Below are 12,097 nucleotides of genomic sequence, written 5' to 3'. Positions count from 1 at the left end.
TGCCCTGTTAAACTCAAGATTCCACTTGCTGTCTGTAAATCTCAAATCAGTTTCCAAATAATACAAAATCTTGCCCTTAAGCCTGGCATTGTGTCCTATTTAACTCTTGCACTATGCAAGAATTTAGATGGATCCTTCCCTACAGGAAGAAATTAAACTGAGTTGGCTCACTGCCATAGAACTTTAAAGAAAAAAAAATCTAAAAAGTCTAACAAATATTCCATTGGGCAGAAATGTCATTGTTCTTCCTAATAAACTCTGCATATGATCACAGGCAAAAGTATGTACAGTGTCTTGTGTTGAGATGTGCTTGGTAATTAATTGTCTTCATATTCTCTTGTTGTCATCATGTTCCCCTCACTTTCCAGGGGTTCGTGGTTATAGCACAGGAAACAGTTGCTGGTTCAAACTTGGATCCCACAACTGATCTCATCTCTTCTGTGACCTCCTGCACAGGCTGTCAACAGCCTGTAAGATTTATCTTCTCCAACATTGTTTAAAATGCACTTCAATATTTTGTGGCTTTTTGTGTGGTCTTATAAATGTCAGAGGAAGTCTTTTTTCTTGCACAGGCATGTGGTTCTTCATGAACACTTCATAGGCTTGAAAATACATCTTTTCATGGTGGAGCTGTAGTCTTTTAAACCAGTGAGTGATCCACAGTAGAAGAATTTCATAGAAGAAACATGCACAGAAGAAGAAGAAATGTTTATAAAGTAGCAAATGTTTTTATAAGTTTATAAAGTAGGAAATAATGACAGATTTTGTTAAGATTAGGCCAAAGACTTGCTGTTTACAAATAAATCACATGTTCTTGTTTCTGTGCTTTAAAATGTGTTTTTAGCTTTTATCATGTATTGAAAAATTATTCAGTAGTTTGGTGCTTACTGCTATTATTATGTTTTCAGCTGATATAATATTTTCTTTTTCAGTGGCTGGTGAAACGTGCAATAGAAACAAGGGAAGAAATGGGAGATTATGTCCGTTCTTACTCTATATCACAATTTCAAAAAACTCACAGACTGCCAGAGGTAAGATCAAGGCAGTTCTTGTTTCTGTTATTATATGTCAGATGTTCAGTTGCAGTACCAGCCTCACAGCTCTGAAATCTGCACACTTTACCAGAGTTCCTTTTGCCTTTGTTTTATGAATGAGTCCTAAAGGAATCCCCTACAAATTTATCTGGGAAGAAATTTAAGCATTATTGTGATAGAAATTTTGTAGATTCTGGTTAACTTTTGCCTAATGATTGCCTAGGTTTTTCTGCAGTATTTGGTATTTTTGTGTCATTCTAGCTGTTCAGAAACACCCAGCATGCTGTGCAGAAGCTAGTATAGCTAATTGAGAATTAATATGCTGTTAGTGCTCTGTAATTTGGGGTTTTTTTTAGAGTGCTGAAAGGCATCTCTTGTCTTCCTGTATCCAAACCCCAAAATTTGTTCTTGAAAACTACATTTGTAAAAAACTTCATCAAAAAACTGGACTGTTCTTCAGCATTGAGATGAAGTTTCATTGGTAGAGGAGGAGATGTTGAATGAGCTTGGATGTGTGCCTGTAGTGCAAAGCCATCAGTTCTGTTCATACATTTCACAAGGCAATTCCATTTTTCATATGTAGAACCCAAGTTCTGTGCCTTAGTAACAGGATTTAAGGTAGATGTCCCTAGTGTTGGGACAGACAGATTTTATTAACTTGGGGTGGTTTTAATTTTGATTTTTTAAAAAATTATTATCTTTAATGCTTAGAAACTAAAATAACAGTAGAGGAAACTTCTCTTTTCCACATAAGTTTATCCCAGCTTTATTTCTTAATAGTGTAGTAAAGATTGGAGATCCCAGTAGTGGGCTGGGGTTGCTTTTGTGTCATGTACTGCCTAAGCAGAGAGCAGCCAGGCTGCTGATCTGGACACAGTTTTAATGATCTCTCTGAAGGCAGAGGCAAGTACTTTTCTGTGTTACAGCAAATCACTAACATTTCACCAAATCATTGGGCAACTCAGAAGCTGGTTGACAGCTTTGTTTCACAGAATCATTATGTTGTTTGAGATTTAGTCTCTGTTCCTGATATTTTTAATTACCTCCGCTAATGTCTTTCAGGATGATGAATTCATGCAAAGAAAAGAGAAGGCACTCAAAACAGTTACTGATATCTTTGTAAGTATGTTAGATTTATTTTTTTAATGGCCAAGTGAGTGGTTTTAGTAATGAAATGGAGGTGGTTAATTCTGTTTTATGCAGCCAGTCCTGGGTTTTCTCTGAGAAGATCCCAGTTAATGCTAATCTTCATTCTTTAGACAGATCTCAAATGGCAGTATATCAGATTGATAGGTGTGCATTGTATGAGGAGATAAACCATACCCACTGTCTGCAACGGGGTGTGTGGAACCCCACACTATCAAACAAAAGTCACGGGATAGCTTACAGATTATAAAACCCTCAGCAGACTTAAATGTGCATTTGAAGCTATCAGCAGTTGTGGTATTTGTCTTGAAACTAATTAATATGGTGATGATCTCAATTATCTGCATTTCAGGACTTGACTTTTTTACTTCCTGTAATTAGCAGTGAAAGTACTCACTCTTCTTCAGAAATGTTTTCTTGAAGTAGCAGATGTTGGTTAGGAAAGGTAGTTCCACCTGTGTTCTCCCTGTTCACATGCAAATCTTCTAACTCTTGGATAAGCTGTTGGTATATATTTTTGAAAGCTTGTTCATGAATGCTACAGAGAGTGGCTCATAAAATACCTAGGCTCTCTCACTCTCATAGCTGAATTCAGCTGTCTGGCTGGCAACTGGAGTTTCTGTCTTGCTTCTAATTTCCCTCTTTGCTTGGGACCATCAATTCACCATTTCTGACTCAGTAGTTCGCTACTGGCTTGGGTTTTTTTTGGATCATCTTGATAAATTCCAGGCCAACATTTGCCAAGAGAGGAGAAATCTGTGTTTGCTTTGAATGGGACATTTCCAAGGCTCATCAATAGAAGGTGAAACCCTGTTCTCCTGAGAAAAAACACTGTGTTTTCAGACAGCTCTAGCCAGGCACCCTGAGCTCTTCATGCATAGTTGGAGGTGCTCAGTGTGGGTGTAAGGAGCCATAAGAGAGGTTGTGTAGTGGGCCATACAAGTTACCTTGGTCTTCTGTCAGGTTTTGGAGCGAGGCAGTTGTTTTAGTGTACAAATGACCTGAGTGGTGCTGAGCCAAATAGATGTGGCTGAATTACAGTATGTGTTTGTAGAATAACATTGTAATGAAAGTCTCCAGGTGATGACCAATGTAACTCCTTTGTTAATCTAACTGAATAATTGTCCTTGCTTTGGAAATTTCAATTACAGTCTCTAAAGTGTTGTTCCCCATGATTTGATTGGGTTTTTTAATTATTAGCAGACTTACAATGAGTCTTTTTCTCCAACTAGAAACACTTGCCTTTCCAGTGAGACATGTATTCTGTTTTACAATTTAGCTCACCCTCTGCACAGGTATCATTGCATAATTTATGCACCTCTATAGTCGTTTAAACTGAGAGACAATGCAAACCTGTGGGAGAAAGCAATTTCCAAATGTATCTTCTATCAAGTAGCACTTGAAACTCATTGGACTTCTGCTTATTTTCAGTTTTCAAAATAATTGTCCTTATTTTTTAAGTGTGTCCTTTACCTTCACTGTCTTTAAACAGCACTAAAGATTCTGTATCCAAGTGGCTGATCTTGACCTTGTCACTGAAGAGGCAGAAACAAAATAATTACAATACTGTTATAGGACACCCATACCTAAAAATTTCAGTGTAATTTAAAAAAAAAATAAAGAGGATATTTGATTAACAGTGATGAAGGGTTGTCTTTGGTTACTGAGAACCAGAAGTGTTTGCAGGGCTTTGTGTTTATATTCTATTAATTTGTACTCTGTATTCTCCGTCTCACAGATCTCTAGTTTGTAGGTGCATCTTGATGGTACATAAAGTTTTTTACATTTGTTCATCATTGCTTAGAGTCTCATTAGCCAAACACCTTTTCCTTAAATGGATGAACTCTATCAGGATCATGTCTTCTACAGCTGGCACCTGATCTTCTTAATGAAAGATTAGTTCATGAGATCTCTTAAGGCTTTTAGGCATGAGTGCAGTCTAGAACACACAGAATAGCCAAATCATTTTAATACATGTTGAGTGTGTTACTTTTTACTCTTCTTTGAAACATGACAGAGGAGATGGACGAGACATTGTTTGATGTTAAATACTCATTTATAATTTTTTTTAAAACTAAGACAATTTCTATAGCAAATTGCTTAGAAATGAATTCAATGAGGTTTTATAATGTATTTCCAAAGAGAGAAAGTGAAGGAGGTTTATTTGGGTAAGTCTGTTGTGCTGGAAAGCAAACAGTGTGTATATCACTTTAGATACCAATTCCTCATTTATTTTAGAACACCCTTTTCCAAGCTCTCAACTCATTCACTGTCTTGCAGGAGGTTTACAAACCCCAGAGAAAATACAAACGTCAGACTGGAGCTGAGGAACTGCTGGATGAGGAATCAAAGGTTCATGCTACACTTCTGGAATATGGCAGGTGAAAGGCTTCATTTAGCTCTCTCTGGTTTTATAAGTGTGTATTATAAGCAGTACAGATAAAATTTGGATTGTGGTAGGGATTTTCCTACTATTTCAGAATTTCAGAACTATTTCAGATTTACTCCTTTTTGGTTTCATACAGTCCTCATATTTGTGAACCATATTTTGTCAACAGGAGACCAGGTTTCATGCTCCTTCTAGGGTGTTTTCTTAACATGTTTTTTTAAAAAGTGGCTTAAACACATCATCCTTCCAGGTAGTGTGTGCCAATCAGTATCAGTTTTTTGCAAGCAATCCAACAAAAATTTGATGAGAAAGGACCTGCAGTTGCTGTTGCTTCTTTTTCTAGCTCTCATGTGGTTGCTGCATGAAGAGGCTGAATCATGGTTGAATGTTTTGCCTTCTCACTTTCCTGCAAACTGTGATTCAGACAAAGTTACCAAGGCTTTCACTTTTCCATTATCTCTGAAAGTTCCTTTGGTTTTCTGAGAGCTCTCCAAACACATAAAAATGAAGCTACAGAGCTTCTAGTTCTAGTTTGTTTCCAGTTTTCAGTTTAGTGGTAAGGACATCTTGTCTGCTGTCTGAGCTCTTAATACTTAATGAGTACATATGATATCTGAATTCCATTTTTATCTTCTGGGGCTTCTTTTCCAACAAAGCCATAGATTTTTTTTATTTTTATTTTTTGTGTCACTGCTTTGAGTATTTTCCTTTTAATAGTATCATAGACTGTAGTGTAATAGCTCAGGATTAACTTTCCAATGGGAAGAGGGCATTGCTTTTTCCTTTCATAGGCTTTACATTTTTCATGGAAAGTCAAGATTTGCAAATCTTGATGGAAGGAATAGATGGATCTGAAACCGTTCTGTGAATATGCTCCAGAACCTGCTTATATAGTTTACTTGAAACATTTCAAAATTAATTTGATGCTGGCTCTTGGTGTGTATCTTATCTTGAAAATCGATAAAAAGTTAATGTATTTGTGAAAGTCATAAGCAACAGTATTTTTCCTTCATGTTACTATTGTTCTTTTAGGAGATATGGATTTAGCAAACAAGCAGGAAAAACAGAACAGGTAAAAAATATACTAATTTTAAATACTCAAATAGTGGGAAGAACTGCATTGTTGAAGTGTTGGTTACTGTTAAATCTTAATACAGCAGAATAAATGGCTATAACTTCTATTATTAATGGATCTTAAAAATGGCTAACTGGAGCTAAATATCTGCATGCCATGAAAGGTGGAATTGATCACCCTTTTTAAAGGATTTCCTTCATCTCTGCTCACAGATCACATTTTGCAAACTTTTTTTTTTTGTTTAGAAGAAAAAAGGTTTGGGCGTTGTGTTTGTTTTGGTTTGACTTTTACTGTTAGGTAATGGCATGTCTTGTCTGTTTAGTATCTTTTAACTGAGGGTTCCATAATGTGATCATTAAAGGGTTTTTCTTTTTAAAGAACCATTCAACTTGGTAAGAAATATTGTAGACATTTATTACAAAATGCTTTGTTTAATGTGATAGAGAAACCTGACACCATGCCATAAATTAACCCTTGTCATTCTTGAAAATTAGCATCCTTGCTGTGCTTTTGATGATTATGGAATCAAAAATACGTCCATGAAATGTAGGGTACCAGCAGTTTTGTTATTTCAGTGCACATTTTAATTTGGCTACAAGTTTTTATTACAGACAGAGATAATGAAGATAATGCATTAAACATGTCATGGACCCAACAATACATTGAGTAGATTAAAGTTGCTCTTCTTCATTATCTCAATATTCCACATACAAATGTCACATTTCATTTTTTATAAATGGAGATATTTCCCAATCTGGACCCTCAGAGTAAACACTATTCATGTTCACAGAGTTCATTTTGTTTCTTCAAAAATTCTGTTGCTTTTGGGGTATTGTATATTAGATGCTCATTTTGATTGTTGTGGAAGCTGAGTCTCCAGTAAGGCAGAAGTGGACAGTGAAATAGGTCAGTGGTGCAGTGGGGTGACCTAGAAATTGAGTCTGGCTGCCCCAGTTCTCTTTACTTCGATGGTACAAATTCTTCTAACTGAACCAGGCATGTTTGAACTTTTTAGGTTGAATGTTTGTTACACCAATATTAAGTTCCAAAAAAGATTTATGTAAAAAAATTCAGTCTTGTCCTGTGTAGTAGGCATCATTTTCTGGGTTGTCTCCTGAGGTTGGCAGCTCTCAGAAGGCTTTGGAATAAGGAATCTTTGGACCAGATAAGTCCATAGGAAGCCAGAGACACAGTTGGAATAGTTGGAATACTTGTGAGAAATCAGGGAGGCTTACATTTCAGCTGGCATGATTTGGAGGGTGAGGATGTTTCACTAGCTGAAATGTATTCATATAAACAGAACAGCCACATTCAAGTGTTCTCCTTGATGTCTTTCTTAACACTTTAGAACATTGGACCTAGGTATAATAATGTCTTAATTTTTCTTTAAAAGGCTGAAGATAAAAAAGCAGTGGTACCTCCAGGGCTTGCAGGAGCAGGGAAGGCTGAGCCTTGTGATGAAGATGACCTTCAGGCCGCTGAAGAGGTGAGCCCCAGACACAGTAGGCATGGGAGTTACTGAGTTGAGTGCACTGCCCAGTCGTTCTTCAAAAGAGGGGAAATGTCCATGGTTAGTTGAAGTGAGAATTGCTTCCCACAGGAGAATACAGAGCCTGAAACTGATGCACAGAATTACTGCTTGTTGATGTTTAATACCCAAAAACTTTTTTTTTTTTTTCTTGAATTTGAGTATTTTTTTAAAGGTTGATTTTTGCTTGACAGTGGGAGCTGAATAATCTGAGGGAATGTTTACTGTTACAAGAAATTTTTCTTAAATTTGGTAACTTTAGCCACCTCTTCTTTTCACAGACTTAGTGCCTCATTGCATGTTTTAAAATACACATTGTATGATACTAATTATATGTATGTGTCCCTGGCAGAAAAAAGATAAACAATATAAGTTAAATTGTTATGTATAATTCTTCATATTTTGCTCTAGCTTCGCATTAAAACTCTGATGACTGGAATGGCTGCAATGGCAACAGAAGAGGTCAGTAGCATTTGAAACTGATACAGCTTTATTTAAATTACTGTTTATTGTAGTAATTATTCTTAAAATTAGACTGCTGATTCAGGTCTGAAGTCTTGGAATGACTGTGTTTAAATTTTCATAGGGAGAGTGCATAAAAAATGGTTGAATTAGGAAGACAGTAAATTTTACAAGGCTAATTAGTTCATCATTTGCCTTGAAATGTTAACAATAACATAAATAAATGCCTATTTCAAATGGTTTCTACAAGAATTTCAGGGGAAAGACATCACTCCGCAGCTATCCAAAATGCACTATCTTACTTTATTCATCTTGTGAAGTTACTCAGAGGATTACTGGGAAGAGTGCTGCATAATTCTGTGCCTTTCAAGGCTGGTTTCAAAGCACTTATAAATAAAAAACAACATTAGTCTAAGCCACAGAAAATACTGGATATGTAGCTTCTTAATTAGTTTTATTTAATGATATAATGGAACTTGTAGTCTGTTTTTTGATTTCTGGGTGAAAGGACTGGGAATAAATTCAGTTGTTAAACATTGTTTCTGCTTATGCTGGAGACATGAAAGAAAAGGTAATAATTAGTCTAGTCTCAGAGTTGATTGACATACTTTGTATTGAAATCTGTTGTAGAATTCCATTCTGTTTGAAAACTGTTTTTTTACATGCATGCGCTTTAAAGGTGAATTCTTGCGCATGCCTGCATGCTTAGAGGTTTATTAAGAGAACACAAAATTCAGCATAAAGAATAAAAATTAAATTTCTGAAATATGAATAAAAATCTGCTAAAAGGATTTATATGAGAAATTTCTATCAGCAAAATTAGGCTTTTAAGGTGGAATGTTTCCTGGACTTTTCTTAGGATTAGAGATTTTTACTAATTGTGCAAATTTCTGTTTAAAATTAGAACTTATTGGATATTGTCATGTAAAAGTACAGGCAGTTCCAAAACCCCAGGCATTTTCTCAATACAATTGCAGGGCAAACTGACAGCAAGCACAGTTGGCCAGATTGTTGGACTCCAGTCAGATGAGATCAAGCAAATTGTGTCTGAATATGCTGAGAAGGTAAGTGTGTTACCTGAGTGGGTTTAACCACGTGGTGTTTGATAGCTTGTGAATTTAAGCTTTAATCTGCCAACTTCATTGCCATGATGCTCTTGAACCACACCTTTTAATATATGCTGTTAGTTCAGAGTTCAGGAAAGTACTTTAAAGAGACTTAAACATACCCAGGCTTTTGGTGTGATGGTACATATCCCTGAATTGCATTTGTGACTAATTTGGGTTTAAGCACCTGCCTAAATGCTTGCATGAACGAAGAGGGGCCTGAGTTGTCTCTATTCAAACTAGAAGCCTAAATACTTGATATGCTTTAAAGTGTCCAGTGTTAAGCATAGAAATACAGTTCTGTGGGCCTGCTCAGAGAAGAGTCTGGGCCTGCCCAGAGAAAAGTCTAGGCATCCTCCACTCAGATTTCCTGATGTTTGCACTGGACTCCAGTTCTCAGTCATGCCCTTGATCTCAAGTTTTGAATCTCATCTTGTCAATCCCAAACCATTGTTGCTCTGAGAAGTCAAAGCAATTAAATGTGTGTGTTTGCTTCAGGTACTCTGTTCAGCTGTGATTGTTTTTTGCAGTAATGTGAGAAGAAAATCTGGCTCTTCAGGCAATTAATGCATACAATACATCACTGCCAGATATGAGTTATAGGTCCCTCTTACTTGTCCAATAGTTTTCTCATATTTCCTCTTTTTTGTTGACACATTTGAGGTATGGAGCTTTCCCATTTTGGAGATAAACCCTATAGCTCAACAGCAAATTCCTGGCCTTTCTTTATTATTAAAGATTGGAAGAACAGAAGCCCAAGGGTCATATTTCAATGTTACATTTCTTCTGTTCTGAGAGAAGGGAGCAGGACCTTGACTATTATAGTAGAGCAATGATTAATACTCTGAAAAGTAAGAACTGATTCAAGTCAAACCAAAAATAGATCACTTTTTAAATCTATGGGATGTGATAAAAATCCCCCAGAATTTCTGTGCACAAATGCATGCACCAGGAAAAGAATTAAGGATGTTATCAAAGAGTTTATTGAAGCATCAGCAATGTTTGGATATAATTCTAATAGTCTTAGCTGGTAACTGTGCATAGCCTGAGAAACACAGCAGTGCTTATTTGTTTACCAGAGTCTTAACAGAATCCACAAGCCCAATGAAGATATCTGACAACACAAATTCTAGATCTGATGTTGCCATGAGCCAGGACCTTTCTCACAAGAGGCATTTTTGCAGAAGATCAATGCTTACGATTTTCTGCATTTGCCCCTGCATTCTGCTGCCATGTTAGCCTGCTGAGTGAACTGGAGGAAGGATTGTAGTGTCGTTCCTCACCTTCTAAAAGTACTGGCAGAAAATTATTAACAAGCAGGAAATTGATCATCTTTAAACAGTCAGAGACATTAGTGATGGTTCTTTCCCATTTTCAAAAACCAAGCTGTAAAGTTCACTTCTTGAAATATGATCTGCTTTTTTTTTAATGCCAAAGCTGTGCTATATGGATTTTTACTATTTCTGCAAACATCAGTCTCAGAGTGGTTTAGTTCATGTTTCTTTCTCTTGTGTTTCCATTTTTGTCCATTTGTATCTTATGCATGTAAGAAATGTGGTGAGAAGGATGAAATTTTGGAATGCATAACATGATGAAGGGAATGTGATTTGACTAAGTAATGAGAGAAATAAGTAAGACTGAGTGTGTATTTGTTAAGTAGTTCAGGGTTACAGGTGTTGCTTAGAGGAACTTCTTCCTTTCCTAACAACAAAAGCAAAGAAAGCCTGCGAATTGTTGGGTTAAGCCATCAGAATTCATCTTTACTTGCTGGGGATATAAAAACATAACAAATCATTAAGCTGCTCTTCAGTATGAAAAACACAAAAAATTTAGAGGAGGAAGACAGGTTTTGCCTCTTATTTTCATTTAAAATTAAGCTGCTTACCCATCTGCCTAGAGTGGAACAAGGAGCAAATATGAGTGAAGAGTATATCACACTTCTTTTAGCATTTTATCTGATTATACATTGTAGCAGTTGTCAACATTTGGTAATTATTCAAAAAGCACTTAGTATTGAAGCCTTTGACAGGCTATAAATTAGCACTTGAGGTACTTGAAAATTAGCTGCTTTTCTAATGAAATATTGGAAAATGGATTAAGTGAAAAAAAGAAGTCTGAGTCCATGAAGCAAATTACAAAACAGATGGATTTAAGAATTAAAGTGAAGACTTTCAAAAGGTACAAATAATTTTTAGGCAAATAATCCCTTAGAGATCAAGATATCACTGGTTTTTAATGATTCTTTTGTCTTCTGCAAATATACAATTTCTATTACGCGTTATTTTTGATAAAGAATGTTTCTGTCAGCTTTGCTTTCGCAATTCAGAGAGAAGAGGCGACTGGATCCAGGTTGCTCTCTCCATTATGCATTTATGAGATGCTTTTGGCAATGCATGCTGGATTGAGTAGTTCTCAAAGGCTGGTGTCAGCAATAAACTTGCACACACAAAAAAACCCCAGAGTGGTAAATGCATCTACCACACTGATTATGTCATTGTCATTCAGCATGAAGATGCATCCAAGCCTCTATTTCAGAATGCGGTATTGTTCAAGGCTTCTGAAAATTCTGGAGCTACTTATTGGGGTGTGGAACATCTCTGATTCGATGAGTTCAGTGAATACCACAGCTTAAGGTGTTTTTTAGTACACTTGTATTTTTACATTGAAGAACTCTACCAGGTTTAACCATAATGCTGATGCAAAAAAAATGTCTGTCTTTTAGTACACTGTAGTATTTTCTACCTTTACCAAGGCACCTGACTATTTCAGCTTGCTTGTAAATTTTGGGATATAATTCAGTTGTTCAGCTGCTTCCTTATTTTGACGTGAGGTAAATCAGTAAGTCATTGTTTTGGATAGTGAGACATAGTTTTTTGATAAGGAATATCATAGGTCCCACTTTGCTATTTCCTGAACTTCTGAAGAAGCAGAAAGCAATGTTGTGAGGTCCAAAAGGCTGCTGTTACTTGTTATGAACGCACTCAAGAGAGTGATATGGTTAGAAAAAAAATTTTATTAATTACAGCAAGCAAGCAATAAGCAAAAATTTACCACATTATTGTTTTTTCAGCAATCTGAACTTTCCGCTGAGGAGCGACCAGAAAAGCTTGGCGCTGCCCAGCAACACAGAAGGAAGGTGGCATCTCTCAACAAGCAGATTTTGCAAAAAACCAAACTCCTCGAAGAGGTAAGTACTGTGTGTGTAGTAAAGAAGAAAACATTGATAAAAGTGGTTGATTGCAAAGTTTTTGCCATCCAGAAAATACCTGCAGGCTATCTCCTGCACCAGCAATTTGCCATGCTGAATGCTGAATTCTCTGAATGTCTTGCTTGCACTGCCCATGGATTGCAAGAACA

General features: G+C 36.4%; 1 protein-coding gene across 1 annotated transcript in view; it reads left to right on the top strand.

Moving 5' to 3' along the window:
- The window catches only part of CCDC93 (CCC complex scaffolding subunit CCDC93), a 33,749-nt gene that overhangs the window by 7,086 nt on the left and 14,566 nt on the right, over nucleotides 1–12,097 (top strand). Inside the window, exons 5-12 of the mRNA XM_005519625.2 lie at nucleotides 933–1,031; nucleotides 2,097–2,153; nucleotides 4,461–4,561; nucleotides 5,602–5,641; nucleotides 7,038–7,130; nucleotides 7,584–7,634; nucleotides 8,612–8,698; nucleotides 11,811–11,927. Of these exons, the coding sequence (XP_005519682.1) occupies nucleotides 933–1,031; nucleotides 2,097–2,153; nucleotides 4,461–4,561; nucleotides 5,602–5,641; nucleotides 7,038–7,130; nucleotides 7,584–7,634; nucleotides 8,612–8,698; nucleotides 11,811–11,927 (645 nt within the window). The remainder of the gene's footprint in view (nucleotides 1–932; nucleotides 1,032–2,096; nucleotides 2,154–4,460; nucleotides 4,562–5,601; nucleotides 5,642–7,037; nucleotides 7,131–7,583; nucleotides 7,635–8,611; nucleotides 8,699–11,810; nucleotides 11,928–12,097) is intronic.

Source organism: Pseudopodoces humilis, chromosome 8 (genome assembly GCF_049639895.1).
Source record: "Pseudopodoces humilis isolate 2021_Gansu_Grassland_sample_001 chromosome 8, ASM4963989v1, whole genome shotgun sequence".
Lineage (NCBI taxonomy): Eukaryota > Metazoa > Chordata > Aves > Passeriformes > Paridae > Pseudopodoces > Pseudopodoces humilis.
The sequence above is the reverse complement of the archived record's forward strand: the minus strand, read 5'-3'. Positions and strand labels throughout refer to the sequence as shown.